The sequence below is a fragment of the Argentina silus genome (assembly GCF_951799395.1).
Source record: "Argentina silus genome assembly, chromosome: 8".
NCBI lineage: Eukaryota > Metazoa > Chordata > Actinopteri > Argentiniformes > Argentinidae > Argentina > Argentina silus.
The window spans coordinates 13,208,507-13,227,237 of record NC_139662.1 but is presented as its reverse complement, the minus strand read 5'-3'; the positions used below and the strand labels follow the sequence as shown (position 1 = coordinate 13,227,237).

General features: G+C 46.6%; 1 protein-coding gene across 1 annotated transcript in view; it reads right to left on the bottom strand.

Moving 5' to 3' along the window:
* The window catches only part of vps13d (vacuolar protein sorting 13 homolog D), a 58,547-nt gene that overhangs the window by 9,432 nt on the left and 30,384 nt on the right, over positions 1 to 18,731 (bottom strand). Inside the window, exons 40-66 of the mRNA XM_083675424.1 lie at positions 17,543 to 17,648; positions 16,906 to 17,058; positions 16,570 to 16,705; positions 16,073 to 16,120; positions 15,795 to 15,945; positions 15,476 to 15,692; positions 14,996 to 15,243; positions 14,493 to 14,684; positions 14,234 to 14,360; positions 13,930 to 14,072; positions 13,701 to 13,831; positions 13,287 to 13,462; positions 12,734 to 12,857; positions 12,293 to 12,528; positions 11,963 to 12,065; positions 11,452 to 11,609; positions 11,099 to 11,207; positions 10,330 to 10,500; positions 9,932 to 10,042; positions 9,670 to 9,819; positions 9,098 to 9,247; positions 8,856 to 8,952; positions 8,384 to 8,532; positions 7,508 to 7,642; positions 7,005 to 7,172; positions 3,281 to 3,413; positions 2,479 to 2,674 (exon numbers count right to left, since the gene is read on the bottom strand). Of these exons, the coding sequence (XP_083531550.1) occupies positions 2,479 to 2,674; positions 3,281 to 3,413; positions 7,005 to 7,172; positions 7,508 to 7,642; positions 8,384 to 8,532; positions 8,856 to 8,952; positions 9,098 to 9,247; positions 9,670 to 9,819; positions 9,932 to 10,042; positions 10,330 to 10,500; positions 11,099 to 11,207; positions 11,452 to 11,609; positions 11,963 to 12,065; positions 12,293 to 12,528; positions 12,734 to 12,857; positions 13,287 to 13,462; positions 13,701 to 13,831; positions 13,930 to 14,072; positions 14,234 to 14,360; positions 14,493 to 14,684; positions 14,996 to 15,243; positions 15,476 to 15,692; positions 15,795 to 15,945; positions 16,073 to 16,120; positions 16,570 to 16,705; positions 16,906 to 17,058; positions 17,543 to 17,648 (4,018 nt within the window). The remainder of the gene's footprint in view (positions 1 to 2,478; positions 2,675 to 3,280; positions 3,414 to 7,004; positions 7,173 to 7,507; positions 7,643 to 8,383; positions 8,533 to 8,855; positions 8,953 to 9,097; positions 9,248 to 9,669; positions 9,820 to 9,931; positions 10,043 to 10,329; positions 10,501 to 11,098; positions 11,208 to 11,451; positions 11,610 to 11,962; positions 12,066 to 12,292; positions 12,529 to 12,733; positions 12,858 to 13,286; positions 13,463 to 13,700; positions 13,832 to 13,929; positions 14,073 to 14,233; positions 14,361 to 14,492; positions 14,685 to 14,995; positions 15,244 to 15,475; positions 15,693 to 15,794; positions 15,946 to 16,072; positions 16,121 to 16,569; positions 16,706 to 16,905; positions 17,059 to 17,542; positions 17,649 to 18,731) is intronic.

Below are 18,731 nucleotides of genomic sequence, written 5' to 3'. Positions count from 1 at the left end.
CTATTAAAAGTGGCATCTGAGCAAAAATATTGGATAGCATTATTGTTTCTATATATGAATTAGTCCTCTCTTTCCCTTCATTTATCTCAAGACCTTGTGACCAAAGCTAAGGTGAAAATACAACAACAAATAGTTTGTTACAGAGCTATGAACTGACTTCTGAATACGAGTAGTAAGCAGTGTCTTGTACAGTATATCATCAATGACATCTCCAGTGTATTACGACTATAACAAATACATGTGTGTATGTGTGTGTGTGTGTGTAATCTCTACCTGGGAGTGTATTATTGAGTGGGTGTGATTGCATGGTCAGACAGTGTCCACTGTGACCTGTGATTCCGGCACATTCTCTGGGGGTGAACTCTGGCTGAACTCTTCGACACACTGTGGCAGGCACGCTTCGGCTGCCCCCACCCTCCCTCCATTCCCTCCCACCATCTTCCCTCAAAGTGCCTCACTCGCTGAAAAACATTTAAACAGCAGGTCCCTTCGCTTTGGCTGCACACACGCACCTTAACTCATTAGGTTGACCCAGAAACGAACAACCCACTCTGCCTTTCTAGCCTAACACATCCACACTACGCAAATACCAAACAAATGGCAGACAGACAGACACCCCTGTGTAATGTGACCAACTGATCATAAAATCCCAGCCACGTGGCCTGGCTTTAAACCCAGTGAAAGTGGGAGGGTGACAGCGTCAGGGGCACCTCTCTGAAAGGACCTTAGCCAAGTGAGCAGGAGTTAAAGAGCTAAGAGGACTGGCTGCTCGGATCATTACCTGGACCGTTATAGACTCTAATTGGAGAGTGGCATGACCTGCGGCACTCCCTATGCTGAGCCCACGCAACATTTACATTTATGGCATTTAGCAGACGCCTTTATCCAAAGCGACTTACAACAAATACATTTGTTTAAGTAAGTGAATCATCTATCCATCAGTCATCATAAGATAAAGTAATCAATGCTCAGACCAGGGGTCATTGGCAGTCACAATGCTAGAAGCATTTTTTATTAACAGGAGAGAAACTTGTACAGGAGGGTAGTGGGTGTGAAGAGGTCTTCAGGAGGGACCGTTAAGATGTAGCCTGAAGAGATGGGTCTTCAATCTCCGGTGGAAGATTGGTAGTGACTCTGCAGTCATGACAGCAGTGGGAAGCTCGTTCCACCAGCGGGGCGTCAGGACAGTGAAAAGCCATGACCGAGTAGTGTGGCTGCTGCATCCATGTAGAGGCGGTGGTGCCAGGCGGCCAGCCGAGGTGGAAGAGCGGAGTGATCGGGCAGGGGTTTGGGGGCTGACCATTGCTTGCAAGTAGAGAGTGGCTGTTCCCTTTGGCGCCCGGTAGGCGAGCACCCGGGTCTAAAAAATGGCAGGTGGCATTTACAGTGGCCAGGGTTTAAGAGGTTCATACTGCCTTCGCAACAGTGGACTTCCTCAATACCATTAGTGCAGCAGACACAAGTTGTGAAGTCATGTGAAGTTATGCCAAAAACCACCACAAGGTGCTGACAAGAGCTGTGAAGGATGTTTGAAAAGATCCATCCTTCTGTTGGAATAAATTACTGACAGTGCTGACATTATTGGTGTTCCCTCCAAATAATCACTTAAAACAAGTGTACAGTAAACATGTTGTCCCCCATGAATGATATAGTGCCCATACTTATAATTCCACAATTATTCAAACGTATGACTGAAAAGTTACCAAAAAGTGTAGTGCTTATTTGCTTCTTATAGCTTTGCATGTATTTGAAGGTAGTCCACGGATTTAACTGAAAAGTTACCGGGGCTGGCCAAAAGGTGCGGTCTGGGGTGTGCTCTCCTCTTTGCTCGCTATTATGATGTCTTTAATGATAACATCATCACACATTACCTATCCATTAGAATGCTCAACAATGCCCCCTGGTGGTTGTTTTGCCAAGGTGAAATGCCAAAAATAAAAAGTGTGAAAAAGGGAAGTTGACTCACTATTGCCGTGGCGGTACCGTTGCACTACCGTCGCACTACCGTCGCTCAACCACAGACCTTTTAAACTCTGACCAACTGTACAAACGCATCTGGTGGGTTGACTTGACTTTGCGACGCAAGCTCTCTGAGCACAAGAGGGTCACACAAAATTCACTCAATTCTGCTATCTGCCACTGGATCCTGGACTTCCTAAGGAGCAGGCGCCAGACTATCAAGGTTGACAAACTGAGATCCAGTCCCCTGACCCTAAGCATGGTGTCATATATCCCCCTTGTTCTTGTGGCATTTTTTCCATACTGCATAATTCTCCCTGATCCACAGATCCTCCCAGATCTGGCCAGGGGATCGATTTGGAACTCAGCATGACACTACTGGTTACACTACAGTCACAATGGAGGCCAGAATTAGCATTATGGTGAAAAAACAACTGTATGCCATAATTGCATGGTAACACCTCGGCTTTTGGTCGGCAGGTGTGGTATTGTGCCGCCTCCCTGTGGGGTTTGACGTACCTGTGGTTGCTGAGGCTGGCCATGTCTCGGACTGTCTGAGCCGTCTCTGAGGCAAAGTCCAGAGCTCCGGCCACAGGCTTGGTTACCGTGCCGACGAGGCCTTTCCCCAGGCCTGAGAAGAAGCCGCTGACCCCTCCTTCTGTCTTTACCCCCTCCACCGTAGAAGTGATGACGCTGGTCAAGCCCCCGATGATACCTGCACAACATCAGACAACATACTGGGTATAATCCCCTGGCAAGCAGTGCTGCATTTATTGTCTTGACATGCACACATCTGTGGCTACAAAGATTATAGGATAATAGAACATCTTAAATTACATAGCAGTTTACAATGTCAGGGCTCAAACACTATTTAATCTGCAATATGCTTAAGTACTCTATGTGCTCAATGACCATGACTGTGGTCCTATATAGCCAGATATCAATTTTACAGATTAAAATCCAATAATTAGACATCTGTGCAGTGTAACCAAGAGGATCTATCTGTTTGAATGTAGGATCTACTCCACAGCTCCTACTCAATATAACCTTTCAACTGGGTTTGAGGTGTAAGTCAATATCAACATTCTTATGTAGCACAAATGTAGATTTGTATTACTGTACTCAACAGAAGAATGTTCACAGAGGGAAACAAAGAGAGACCGACCGGCATATCAAATCAAACATGTTTCCTCTCTAAGCTGACAGAATATCTATCTATCTAGTTGATAGTATTTGTGCACATAACGGTTTCACCATTTAGAAATTACAACACTTTTTATAGTGCCTATAAGGGAGCCAAAATTTCTTATGTAGTCTGTACCATGAGCCAGTCCGTGAATCCCAGCCACCAGGTGCTCTCCACTGGTGGCGCCGTGGTAACGGATGTACTCTCGTTCGCTCTGATGTCGGTTGTCCATGGTCTTGCCCAGCCCGTCCGACAAGGTTCCTGCAAACTGAAGAGAGCGGAGGGAGTCAGTTACAGATGTCAAGATCATTAGTTTGGTTTCAGATACTACAGGACCGAATCCTTACTTGAGATCTGCGAACATAACATCTTCCCATACCTCCCATTGACATTAATGCATGACTTACGTGAAAGTCAAATTATAGAAATGTGTGATATGACAACGATAGTCATAGTAATTGGTCATAGTAAACACAAGTTCTGATATCAGGCTGAAACTATGTAGAACTTTTCTCTTTCCATACTGGGCAGGATTCATTTGACCAGTCCAGGCGTCTCACAGAGCACTGACTGGCCTTCCCAGGCTGCACTGGGCCTCACGCTGGAATTATGGACTGGGTCTCATCTTGTCTTTGTCAGACATCTTTCTATTCGCAGTCATAGTGCTCTCCCTTTCTGTCGACCTTCAAAGGACACTACTTCAACAAAGAGGTTGCCCAACATAACCTCTACTTATGCCCACAACCTCTACCCATGTATGTTGTGCTGACCCAAAAACAAGTGAGCTCAGATATTTTCTTTTCACAGTGCATTATCCAGCACGGCTTTACTCTTTAAAAGTGAGCTGAACTGACCCCATAACATATCTGGTGTCAGCAGTGATAAGCTACACATGAATAGAAAGCAGGCTGACCTTCTGTCTATATCTATGACGTACTCAAAATAGCATGGTTGAGGTCAGCATGATAGTGTAAAAGAGCCCTAATTGAAACGGTCCTGTTTGCCTCTTACACACACAGTCCAAGTGGAGTGATTCTGCTAACTATAGAGACATGGGAGGGAGGGAAAGAGGGAGAGGGAGGGAAAGAGGGAAAGAGAGCGAGAGAGAGAGAGAGAGCGAGCGGGAGTGAGAGATAACTGATTCTACACAGCGCTTGCCTCATCCACCTGGCTAATATATCAGAGCCTGTTGCTCTTAGCCTGTTGCACACACAGTGGTAATGGGGTGATTCTGCTCAGGGACGGGAGGGAGGGAGAGAGAGAGAGAGGGGGGGGAGATAACTGATTTTCCTCATCCACCTGGCCAATATATCAGGCTGGTCATTTGTCTACTGAAGTGCCTTCCCACCCACCTCTCCCGCTCCCCAGGAGTGACCTGTCGTTGCCCAGCCAGACTCCCCATCTCTGGTCCCCTGTTAGTGCCTCCTGGAAGTGGGTTTGTGTTACACACTGTGGGGGGGAGGGTCTCTGTGTAAACTCACCCAGGCCCTCGGCAGCGCTCGCTCACTCGCTGGTGCTCACAGCCAGTGCCAGGCATGAACTTGGGATGACCCCACCGAGCAAAGTCCCCCGCGAGTTCATCAGGAGGCCAGCACCAACACTCCCTCCTCCTACTCCTCCTCTCTTTTCTCTTCCCCCCCCCCCTCCCCATACACACTTTGTGAAAATAAACCAATACTTAACAGACCTGGAACCCAGGGGAAGAGAGGGAGAGGAGAATGCTTTCAAGTTTATGGTCCCTCATGCACTCACACACACTTTAAATTAGGAGCACAGTTGGAGTGTGTTTACATGGGAAATAGGGTGGGGACTCAGAGAGAATAAAGCCATCTAGTGTCAGTCAAGAAGGGGCGAAGGCACCGTGTACAAGGTGAAACTAAACCCTGCAAAGGACAAGGCCATGATTCAGTGTTGATTTGAATGTGGTTTCAGGTAGCCAACTGCAACATGACACACACACACACACACACACACACACACACACACACACACACACACACACAACCCCCCACCCAACTTCCTGTCACTGTCTTCTTACAAAAGAAATCATTAAAAAATGTTAAGCAAGAAAAAAACTCATTGACAGGTAACAGATAAATAAATGTTCTAAACGTAGATGTGGAATGGGTTCCTCTGGCTAAGGGTTAAGATGATGGCAAGGTTCTCCTGCAGACAAATGGAGTAAGAGTTATCGGTGGCAGGTCCTCAACCCACAGAGAACAAGGAACGAGTTGAGCAGACCAACTCATAAAAAAAAAAGACTCAACCTCTCACAAGGCTTGTGAAAAGACAATAAACAAAAATAAATAAAATTAAAAATCATCCACTCCCCTCAGATGAAGGAGCTATGCCAATGGCACACTGCTCCGCATAACCAAAACAAAATGGAATCTTGGGTAAGTATTTATTCAAAAAACATTTCACTGGCAAGAGGGAGACATAAAAATGTGCTTCTTTCACCCTTTTTGGAATAGACTCATTGGAAGGTTGTGTGGGTTCTTAACTCAAATCAATGTCTCTTAAATACCTCTCGCTGCACAAGGTTTTCCATTGAATACTGTAGCATGGAATTTTTATGAGGCATACTGATGTCTTGGCAAGCTGCATTTATTAGAGGAGCTGGAGGCTCCTAGTATGTGTGCGCGGGGGCTCGTATTTTGTTTATGTTCATGAGGCTGAGCGAGTGGTTATGAGGGAAAAACAACGTTGATTAGAATAGAGACGTTTCGCCAAGAAACATGAAAGTAAATCGATGATGACATTTTGTTTTCCTTCCGAAAGAGAGAAGAATACATCCATGGTGAAGAAGTCATCCTTCATTTTCAAAAGAGCAAAGTTGCCGGACACTGCCAAGATAGGGCTGAAAAGAAACCTTGATCACACTGAGGGGTCATAATAATAATAATTTAAAAAAAATCTGTTGTGTTAATTCCTGTAACATTCTAAAATGTGATGCTACCCATGTTTCTGTTCTGTGTGGGTGTGTGTGGAGGCCATGGGCTGGTCAAGAGCTAGGACAGGGTTTGTGTGATCTGGCCGGTTGGCTGTCCAACCCACATGACATCAATGCCACAGGAACAAATGGGAGTAAATTGCAGTGCGGGAAGTGGGGACAAAGAGAGTACAGAAAGAGAGAGAGAGAGAGAGAGAGAGAGGGAGAGAGGGAGAGAGGGAGAGAGGGAGAGAGGGAGGGAGGGAGGGAGGGGGAACTCAGGGAGAGAGAGAGACTGAGAGAAAGCTCAGAGAGAAGGAGCGAAAGGCGGAGAGAGGGAAAAAGACAGAGGGAGGAAGGGAGAGAAGGAAAAGAGACAGTGAGAGAGAGAACGAGAGGGCTGCCAATAAGTTGGCTGCCACAGTAAGGCAGGGCCGGTTCCAAAGGCATGCTGGGAGCTGGCTGGGGGGCTTGGAAGTGGGACTGCCCACTGGACAGACTACAGGGGCAGCTTAACACTAGAAGCCCCGGGCCCTCAGAGTGATGTCTGGAGACCTCCATTTGTTGACGTTAGTGTAACAGTGTAATCATTTAGGTCAATACCATGCAAAAAAGAATAAACCGGTTGTGTTTAGTCAGTAAAATATGCATAGCTTTCCTACTTCATAGGAAATACATTTGGAGAGCCTTTACTAAATAGATGGTTGTTAGAATCATCCTGAAAGTTGAAAGTGACACCACTTCTAAAAACACTCAGCAGTACTGTCTGCAAGTTACTGCTGTACCCCTGTCCCACTCACCTTCCAATGCAGTAAGCCATGTTTGTTACAGAAGTGCCATTTGTTTACAGCGATAAGAAACAACACAGACACAGAACAAACAGTAGATGAAGCCGAGGGTAGAAAAGAGGGTAAAACCACAACCAACCTTGGCAGCGGAGTTGGACACACCGTGGGTGACATTGCGGATGAGCCCGCCCACATTGCCGTACTTGATGAGTTCAGACATGCCCTCAGTGACATCGTTTAGGAGCCCCATGGGGTTGCCAAGGAAGTCCACGGAGCCCAGGATCTGAGCTGCTTGGCTTATCAATTCCTGCAGGGAGAGAATTTTGTGTGAGATGCACCAACCTGGCAACCTCAGTGAGATGCACCAACCTGGCAACCTCAGTGAGATGTACCAACCTGGCAACCTCTGTGAGATGCACCAACCTGGCAACCTCACAGTGACCAATGGGACATGGGTTGTATGCAAGTGAACCATGTTCCAGATCCATTTAGTTGTGCGTGCGTCGTGAGTGTGACCAGGATGCTATCGTTGTTTGAAGTACTGCACGATAGACCAACAAAGTTACAGTACTGTACTGTACTCAAAAGCCTTGTTAGATGTATAAGTCGAGTTAAGGGGCTGTCTCTGTCAGGCGCCTTTACCTCTCTGAAGTGCTTGAGAACGTCATTGATGATGATGTCCTGTGTCTCGTAGGGGTGCACCCGGGTGAAAGGGTACATGTTGATCACGGCGTCCTCAAAGCGGATCAGCGGGATCCCCAGGGTGCCCTTGAGGGCCTGCGGAGAGCAAACAAACACTATGACATGGGGCACATTCGGGTGGGCGCGACATGGCTGAACGTTCTGATAGAAATGTATTTTGAAGATCAGGTGCGAGCGTCTCACGTAAAAGTGGGGAGTCATGTATCAGCAGCTGTTGACGTTGTTATTCTGTCATGCAATATTGTGAACGTTCCATAAACTGTTGTAAACAGTGTATTTAGATGTACTAAGCATCAGTACAATGACTCTGTTCCTAGGAGGGCTTCTCAATTGTCTGGAGTGGCTGCCTCTTATATTCTCATTTACTTCCTCTGCCCTGACAGAGCAGGTGAAAGTCTTCTGTCGGCATCTACGTGGCTTTGACCTATACTATGTAGTGAAGTAGTGAAGATGAAGGAGAGGAGATGAGGAGAGGTTACGATGGACCCCTGCTTATGGATCAAAGGTCTGAGAGGAGATGTTTAAAAAAAAACAACAGAAAAACAACAGGAAAAAAAAAGCAGGGGGAGAGGACAGGGTCATAGCACCACCTTGTGGTGTTAGGGGCTTAATGAAAAATGTTTGTCTTGAAAAAATGTTGCCTTTTCCAGGAAGTATATCTAAACTTGCTATGATGATATCTCTAAAGCTCTGTTGTGCAAAACAATGGAATTTTGGGGACTATATCAATGGTGGGATGACCTGGAAAATGAGTGTTCAGTAGAATTCCACTTTAACATAGCAAATATATGAGGAAATAGTTGATGTGTACATTACCTTGAGGTCTGCGGGGAGCTTGTGAGAGGTGAACACACTCAGTTTGACCTGGGGGAGGCTGATCTTCAGGTTCTCAAAGTAATAGCGCTTAGGAGCACCTGCATCTTCGCTGGCCTTCTCATAGATATTCTCATCCAACTTCTCCAGCTCTGAGTCAATTTGAGATGGAAAGATTTAACTTTCACCTCCCGATACAAGATATAAATGCCATTTAGCAGACACTTTCATCCAAAGTGTCTAACAGTACAGTTAGTACATACACATTTTGTATTATAAGGTCCCAGCGGAAATCGAACCCACAACCTAGGCGTTGCTAGCGCCATGCTTTACCAACTAAGCGACACGGTACGATGAAGTGTTAAGAGAGAAATACAGCAGTTTTCTTTACATCTTTGCATTTTTGGCCCTCTTAACAATAACAATAACTTGGTAAAACGTTATAAGTGTTTTAAGTAAAAAAAAGTCTACCGACCTGCCTCCGTATGTCCGTAACCAAAGAAGCTGAGCAGCTTGAGCAGGAGTTTCTCCTCGATGATGACGGTGAAGCGCCGGGCAGTGACCATGAGATGCTGCAGGAAACCACTGTTATTGTCTCAGCCTGACATCATCAACTTAGTCAACTTAGGGGGGTTGGGGGAGGGGGGAGTTGAGCCGGCTCTGGTTCTTTAGAAATGTGTTTTATCATTATTTTATCAAATGGTAGCTGGGTCTCACCTTGAAGAGGTCGGTGAGCATAAGATTGCTGGGAACCTTGACAGAATTGACCTGCAGGGCGGCGCCAGAGTCTACGATGCTGCCCTCACTGGAGCCTGGGGTCACACACAACATCACTGGCTGAGTGGTGCCCAGGAGTTGGTTATCCACCTGAGAGAGAGAGAGAGAGAGAGAGAGAGAGAGAGGGAGAAGAATAAGGAGGAGAAGGGTGGGGAGAAAGGGATAGAGAGATGCTTTTGGGGTTGGTATTTTGTAGGGAGAGACAGTTGAGGTGGAATCATAAAGCATAGGGAGAGGGGAACTTGGGTACAGAACCCCCACCTCCATGTGTAGTCTGCAGCAATAACCACTACAACAACCTGGTTAGAGAGAGTTAGAGAGTTACCTGGATGTTCTGATGGTTAGGGAGAGGTTACCTGGATGTTCTGATGGTTAGAGAGAGGTTACCTGGATGTTCTGATGGTTAGGGAGAGGTTACCTGGATGTTCTGATGGTTTGGGAGAGGTTACCTGTATGTTCTGATGGTTTGTGAGGGGTTACCTGGATGTTGTGAATGGTCAGTGAGAGATTACCTGGATGTTCTGAACACTGAGCTCCAGGACTTCATTGGCGCCGGTGCGGGTGAAGTGGACGTCGATGCCAGACAGAGTGGCGAACACCAGCTCCTCTGGTAGCTTGTTGACCAGGGACAGACCCACACCCTCCTCCAAGTTCACCAGCACCTGGACAAGAGGACAGGCACACAGACACCAGGACATGTCAGCTTTATTCATAACGGACATAATGTATTTGGTTGTCAGATCAGTGATACATGCTGCTCAGGCCCTCCAGTACCTCCAGTTCCTGTTCAGGTTCTTTCTTCTGGGCGTTCTGGACATCCTTGTTCTGGTCTTCCTCCGTGCTGGGGGAAGGCCGGTTCATTCGCCGCTGGTTGAAGTCACTGATCTAGGAACAGCGTTACACAGTCAGTCAGTATAGCCTGCAGTATACTGCCTGCAGTCACAGAACCGCAGGGTTGGGGTAGAAGTCATTTCAAATCTGTGTCCATTGAATCAAGAGCTTCAAATGGCATAATCCTTGTAGAGGATATTCCAAAAATATTTCAGAAGTGAGTTGAATTTCAATGCGTCATAGGAACGGACATCATTAAGTGAGAACGGATGAAAATCTCTTCAATCAAAACCAGTAGGATAAATTAGGATGGAAGGGATGAAATGAAACAACCCCCTCACCTGGAGCACTCGTGTGGGTCCGTCAGGTAGCACCTGGACCGACAGCACCCCAGAGCCGGGTCTCATCTTCTGGTTGATGAACTGCTGCTCGGGGCCCAGCTCCAGCAGCCCTGCGTCAGGCCCCAGGACCACCTCGGCTCCGTCATACAGCCCCGCCACCCCACCGTTTGCCTGGGGGGGGGGTTCAGAGGTCACACACAGGGCACTTTTAACCAGAACCATATAGAGATGCTTTCTTATCTTTCCCATTCATTGCCTTTGTGAAAGCATGGGGCACCATGTAGTCAACTAAAATGGGACTTCCTATGAGCTGAGGCATCAACCAATTGGATCAATGCATGGTCTTCTTCTTCAATAGGTTTCAATAGGTACAATTCTATAGATTGTAAATGGCTTTCAGGTGCATGAAGCCATCTACTGGTGCCAATAACCTGAGACACTGGAGCTGAGCTGAGAAGAACAGTCAAACCCAACATTTGATTGACGCCCATTCAAATCCACGACATGGCGCACCCCGTATTATCACAGTTCATTAAGAGGAGTGAGCCCGGTCTCGTGTTTATAACTCTATGAACAGATCTCCCATCCAAGGACTGCATTCCAAATCCACACTGGCATACCAGGCAAAAACAAGTGATAAAACGATAAGGGAACTGTGAGCAGCGCATGAAGCGTTATACATGGGCACCTGAAATACAGTATATAGAGAAGTTTACAGAGTTATTGGAACAGTAAGTTTGATGAGAAGAGGTCTGATAGGGGTACCAACCTGTACCACCAGGCGGGGCAGGCCACACGTCAGCATGCCTGAGCTGAAGTGCCATGTCTGGGTGGTGCTCCGCCGTGGGTCTGGCCTCCTCAGCATCAGCGGCTCATAGCTGGGGGCAGGAATACAGTCAGATACAGCAGGGCCAGGAGTTTTTCCATTACCAACTGACCGGTCAAGGTCAAATCATGTCACAAGACTATGCTTAACTTTGATCTCTCCCTACAGTATATAAAAGGTGCAGACTTTGGGTGCAGGCCAGTCTCGCTGGGACAGTGTGATTCCATTATTCTTCAAAAAAATCTAATAAAAAAGGGTGAACTCAGCAGAAGTGGCGGGCACTAGCGTTGACTGACCTGTTGTCAGTGACAGCTGCCAGTCCGGCGATGTCCAGCACCAACGAGGAGTCCAGGGGGCGTGGCTGGGCCGGCTTGCTCTGCGGAGGGGAGGAGCCTTCGTGGCACAGCATTCCCGTCCCCGTCATCCTCCACAGCTGGGAACGCTTCCCCGGTTCCTGGGAGAGAGAATGAGAACACGTTGGGAATATGCCAGTCCATAGACAGTAGACAACATGAACAGAAAAGAGCTGTAGTTTTGTCCTATTATTACAAGTGCATAAGGCCGTATCCTAACTTGAGATCTGCGCACAGATTTTATTGTAAATCTTGCATTTCTGTCAGTCTAGTTAGTAGATAGTGTATGCTGTCTGAGCTCATGGCTTGGATAACAATAGCTCAGTTAACAATAGTGTGTGGAATAATGTTTTCTTGGGGTTTCAGTAAAAAAACTAATCTCAAGCCTTGTTATTGGCTCTTGGTTTGGATTCAGTTTTTTTGGGGTGTATTGGATAGAATAGTTGTACTGTACCTTTTTCTTGAGGATGACTCTCTGAGTCTTGGGCTCCACGTCCAGCACCAGCTCAGCACAGCCCACCACTCGTTTCTTCCCCACCGGCCTCTTCCCAGCATCCCTAGCAATGACACAATAGCTCACCTTCAGCCAATTACCTCATTGGAGCAACTTATAGGATAGAAATCGATTTCTCTCTATTTTTCTAATTTGATCTGGTCTTTTTGACCTCATATAATCCTGATTTCCTGATGAATCAGAAAATATCCCACTCAAGAGACTAAACAGTTATTATGGGACACATATTGGACCATTTCATAATAAAACATATCCATCACTCATACGCACTGAGAGAAGGTGTGTGTGGCGGCGATGTAGATGAAGTTCTCGTAGTAGAGCTTGTTGTACTCCCGGAAGAAGTTCATGTCGGCGGTGACCTCTGAGGAGCCGGCGCCCTTCACAGTGAGGGTGAGGTAGGGCGGCAGGGTGGGCTCATCACAGGCAAAGTCCAACACCGAGCCCGCCTTCACCTCTGTGTGGAGCCGGATGTCAGCCACTCCATGCTGCCAGAACTGGATGGGCACCTGCACGAAATACTGATCATGTTTTATTGTCCTTCAACAGAAAAAAAAACTCTTTACACACTTCACAAGTTACATAGAGGGAGCAGGGAGAGTTCTCTAATTTGAAGGGGGGGAGAATCTATAAAAAAAACATATGACATTGACTAGGAACATTCTACAACCCAACAGACTGTTTTTAGTTGAGGCCCTGAGGAAGGTGGCGTACCTCAGAGATGTTATCGATCCGGAACGGCGGAGGCAGCTGGTCAGTGTCGCTGAAGGAGATCTGCCAGGTGGCTCCCTTCAGTGTGATCTCAGCACGGAGGAAGAAACAGTTCCCCAGAGTGTCCCTGTCGTGGATCAACACATTATACAAATCAACACTCAAAGCAAAGTCTGAAGTACGAATACACCTTCACTAATAGGTATCATGTCTTGTCTATGCTATTATGAAATGGACTCCATGATGTTTTCAGTCTTTGTCTTAGTATATATGCAGAGTTAGAGAGACAGAGAGATATTGTGGTAGCAACTACTTTTTACGCCACTGTTTCCAACATATTGACCTGGCAATTACTAAATTAAGTGATATCAATGGGTGTCACAATGGTTTGAACACAATGGTGCCTAGTCTTTGTTATAATGAATAGAAAATAAACAAATAAGTAAGGTTTTCTTTGTCTGATAAGCACTTTCCCATACATTTCTAATTATTGGCAATGGTAAAAAATTAAGTTCAATTTTGGATGTGGGAGAAGCCTTTTTTTGTATGTGTTTACCTCATGTTAACGTGGAAGGACTTGGGCTTGTTGACCTCGAAGCCTCCAGACCAGGTGCAGTTTTGGGTGTCCATGAGGCGCACGCAGAGTAGCTGATCATAGTCATTCCTGGGCCAGTGGAAGACCACGCTGGAGCCCGGCAGGGTGGAGATGTAGCCCTCTGGATTGACTGTGCCCTGACACAAGACAACGACACAGAGCTGTTCAGTACAACGCTCAGTACATGAGCTCTCCTCACAACTACAGATACAGAGTCTGATGGACTCATGCTTTTACATGTTGTTGGGCCCCTTGTGAGCACCAAGAGTTCACTCTAGTAAAATGTTTTATTGTTATGGTATGTTGGTCCAATGCGGAAGGACGGTATGCTCAACTTGTGAGTGTAATTCCTCAGTTTCCATGGTCAGTTCTCACCTTCCCCCTGGCGAACTCCCTTTGGGAGAAGGCCAGTTTGTGGGTGGAGCGGTTGTCCAGCAGGTAGCGGGGGGCGAAGGTGACGATGTGGGTGTCTCTGTAGCGGCCTTTCCCTTTCCGGACATTGATGCCTGCGGCGTGCAACAAAAACAACATGTTGCAACACTGCTAGAGCGACAGTGTGGTAAATATGAGTGAGAGAGCGAGGTGTGATTGTGACGCTACTTGCCTATGTTGTAGATGAGGCCGGGTCTGTTCCCGTGTTGGATGACTTTCACCGCCCTCACCCCGCTCCCTCCGTCCAGGGAGAAGCCCTGGCACCAGCCAGGAACGCCGTCCGGATGGATCCCTTTGCCGATGCGCATGGTGCACCTGGGGTCCACCGAGGGACAGAGAGGAGAGACAGACAGAGACGGTGTGAATGGTGAATAACAAAACAGGGAAGAGTAAAAGAGAAAAGAGAAAGGTTCATTTTATGTTGTTAGCAGAGAACTGTGGATGAAATGACACAGGGCCGTCAAGGCCTCACTCACATGGCTGGCTGCTCCTTGTCGGTGTAACAGAAGAGGAGGGGGCTGAGGCTCCTGGCTAACTCGTGCTCCTCAAACTGGCCGGCCGCATCAGTCTTCCCGTTGTCCTGACGGAAGATCAACGGCAGACCTGAGGGGAGAATAACGTTCACGTACCGTTGTCATTGGAAGATTGGGGATGTCAGTAGCAAGGTCAGGTCCGGTGTGTGCTAGAATGAGATAAGGAAGGATTAAGGCAGTAATATCGCAAACGGGCAAGTACCGGTTTTGTTGATGAGCCAGTAGGGGGCAGAGATGAGGATCTTGAGCGCTCCCTGCGCCCGCAGGATGATGCGGATGGTGAGGCAGAGGAGGCGCTTGTTGGCATCGTACAGTCGCATGCGCACCACATAGTTCTGCGTGCCGGGGGGAATCAGCAGCTCCTTGCACACAGGGAAGTTCTCCAGCAGTACACCTAGGAAGAAAGTCACCGCACAATAACGTCAGGAGGGAAAACCTACCGATGATTGACCAATGGAAACCTTAACCTTCAAATCTGCTTATTTCTGTAGAAGGTGGGTAAAACACTATCTCCCCCCCCGCCAAAAAAAGTTGGGTTTACATAAATGGAGTTTACCACCCTCCTCCTACGTCACTGGACCAGAACATACCGAATGATACAGAACATGGCATAGCTCACGGGTCATGAACGTTCATCAACATTCTTAGAACAGAACATTTTGAGGGTTTCGAGTGGAGAGTGGCGGCGGTGGCTCTCTCTCTCACCTAACTCCATGTTCTGGGAGGTGTCTGCGGCGTGGAGCACGGCCTCCTTGCCGGGCTTCAGGGAGCCCTTGATGGACGTGCCCTTGATGTAGTAGTTGAGGTCGCAGGGCAGCAGGTTGGCCAGCACCAGGGTGGGCAGCAGGTAGACCGTGTGGCCTGGCTGGCGGTAGATCTGCTTGGCGCCGCCTGACACCGTCTTGGCCGGCTGCTGGTCTGGGTAGCTCTCCTTCTTGATCACCACGCAAAACCTGGGAGGAGAGGAGAGGAGGTGAGGTGAGGGGGACAGGAGGAAAAAAGAAAAGGGGGGGTATAGAAGAATGGGTGGGAAAGAGGAGATGAGGAAGGGAAAGGAAGATGTCTGGAAGAATGTGTGTGTTTGTGTGTGTGGCTCATGGAAACCATACCAGATCGGGTATGTGTGAAAAAGGGGTCCTTGTAAACCTGACAAGATGCAGTATACTGTACTGCAGTAGGCTTTACCTGAAGCTGCGTTTGAGGTGGTCCTCAAAGTCAGCTGACTGACACTCCCTCTTGCTGCTGCTGACCTCCCCGGGCCTCTCCACGCTGGTCCAGTGGATGGGCACCTTGCAGAAGAACAGGCCCAGGCCTTTGGGCCGCGCCTGCAGCCTCCACGAGGTCAGGTGGAGCGGCACTGCCAGCGCCTCGCCGGGCAGGATGGGAGGAAGCACCACTGGCTCTGGAGAGAGAGAGAGAGTGTGTGAGAGATACAGAGAGAGTGTGTGAGAGTGTGTGTGTGTTTGAGAGTGAGAGTGAGAACGAGAGAAAATAAACAACTCACTGTCGGGAGCGGAGGGGCTGTCCAGCCGCACCTCCATGGGCACTTCCAGCCGGTTCTTCACCATGAGAGCAGAGCGCACCGTGATCACCTTGCGGGCGCTGCCCTCCATGGTGATAGAGAAGACCACTCGGACCGGGGGCAGCGCTGAGAACTAGACCACAGCGTTGGAGGACAAGGTCATTCACATTCAGTTCCAATTCAAGAACAAAACCAAAAAAAATCTAAATACATGAAAAACTATTTAACATTTTTGGAATTTGGATAAACAGCAGACTTACGTAGACATGAGGGTGTATGATGTTGGTCCTACTTATAGGGCTGCCAACCTAGAAAGCGACACAATGGTGAACAATATGTAGAGTCAATTCACTTTTTTCAAATAATATGCTACTAATGTCATTTAGGAAACATTGAAACAATGTCGATCAAATTTAAGAGTTAGAATATTAGAGTTAGAGATGCTGCATATATTTCAATCACTTTTGCATAGGAACGGGTCCCTGATAAAAGAGCTCATTGGACAGAGAGGGGGGATGAGGAAAAGCATACATTTAGAAAGTTTGATACCCTTTTGTGGTTTAATGAGATCAATATTGATTCATATTATACATATAAGCCATACAATTGAACTAAATTCGAAATGTGAGGTAGACAAGTAAGTCAAGTTCTTGAATGTAGGACAGCTCTTGTAGAGAAGTTGGCTAACGCACCAACAGCTGTGGGGATAAAGGTTCAGTTCTTTAAAGACACAATCTGCTTCACACTAAGGACTCACAGTGTTGGAAGGGTTGTTACGGTCCGGAGCTGCATAGCGAAAGAACACTCCGACTTTGTCGACGGACACGGGTTTGACCTGCTCCCACCCGCCCACGCGCACCAGTAACTGATGAAGTTTCAGCTCGTGAGTGTGTCTGTGGGGAAAAATGAAGCGGCTCAAAAAATTTAAAATCTCAAATATTTACAGAGCACAAAGCACAACCACTGTTGAACTTTCTTTGTTGCACTAATTTCTTCTCATAACTTGTATAGCTTTTTTTCTTGCTGCTCCCACTCTTTTTTCTTTTCTTTCTTTACCCCTCTGAAAACAACAGGGATTCCCTGCAAACTGTACCTGTGCCTGAGTTTCTCACGGGCTTCAAACTCAAAGGGGACCTCCTCCCCTGGCAGCACCTCCCTCCATTGGCTAACGTTGTGGGTGTCATCAGTACCTGGGCCGTGCACTTCTGATATGGAATCTGCACTGCCACTGTGAGACAGCGCCACCCTGTGGGGAAACATGGTACTATGGTTATACTATTATCCATATTAAGTTGAACTGATACCCGGAAAGTAACTCTGCAATTACTCTAGTAGCAACATTGTATCAATATGTTGTTACGTGGTCAAGTGCTAACTGCATAGTACAGTATAATTAAAACTCCACTTTATACAAGTTAATCACTGCAAGTTATCACTGTCATACTGCATGTGCCGACCCCTGTATGTTAAAAGTTACTGTGCTGTTGTGTCCCTGACGTAGTCCTCTAGTGTATTGCATTGACTGTTCAGTCTGTAACATTGTTAGCGCTAAAACAATTCCTATCAATCAAAAGGCTCTATTCAATCAAAGCCTTCAACAGGTTTTCCGGGGGGGGGGTCACACAAGACTAACATTCTTTATTCACCCTTTCTGTGAGAGAATGCATGCTTTAGAGTATTCAGTGGATTAAGTTTGTTTTTTTGGGGGCAGAAGTGGAGGCTCCTCAAACCTTGTTGGGGTGGTGGTGAGGGTGGCGAACCACATGGTACATCCCGTGTGGTTCCGCAGGGCGTAGGGCACGAAGGGCTGACGGCGCTTGGACAGCTTTACATCCGCTGTGAAGTAGGCAGGGTCAGTCAAAGACATGGCAGGTACATTTGTTTATTTACTTTACTTGTAAAATTGACCTTACCACTTTACTTGTGCCTACAACAGCAACTACAGACTGCTTATTTTGCTAACTCTGTACATCTTTAGGCAAATACTTACAGTCGGGCTCTCACAAAGCAAAGAAATAAGAAGCAAAACAAACATACTACTTGCAATGTTTGTTTGGATGTCCTACAGTACTGATTAAAATAAAAAATGAAATGCTGGTCCATTGCAAATATCAATATCCATGTACACTTTATCAACATTATGCCATTCACAGGATGCTTCAAACGTTCTTGCACAATAATCCACATCAAATGAACAGAACTTGCCAGGGACAGGGACTGCCGAAATGAAGTTTTCAAACATAACAATGATTGTAAGAAACGTAATAAAGATGTTGCCATGTTCAGCTTTACAACATTGCCATACCTACCACCAAGAGTTTTTCACTGACATACTGTAAGGAACAGTCACAATGGCTGTAAACATCAGGCGGAGTTTACCAAATGATTACAAATGAAGCATGCTTTTTTTTTTTTTTTTTTTTTAAACCTAGTTCAATGAAATGTTGCTAAAAGGTACAAAGCACAACATGAAAACAGAGAGAGAATAGAAAGGAAAGCCGTACATTGACGATAACCTGACTTCTAATCTAACCTGACTAACTATTCAATCAAACCTGCTTTGCAGAACTTGCACAATATCTAAAACAGTAAAATAATTAAATAAAGTGTCTATTTGTTTTAGGAACTCTGGATCATATTGATAGACTCCAATATGAAGCTAGCTTCTATTTTCCAGAATAAGACGTGTGTGTGCTTGTAAAAAAAAAATGCTGCATAAACATTGCATTGCAGGTGTGACTGAATTCTAGCACCAGACAAGACTGTTCTAGCTCTAACACTTTAAATGGAGTGTACCTTATAAAGGGCTTAATGAAGTCTTCATAAATCATTTTTCAAATACTTAGTTAGTCACAACTTGTGTATGTCACATTCTATAGGCCATTGTAATACATTGCATTTCCTTACAAACCATTTGTG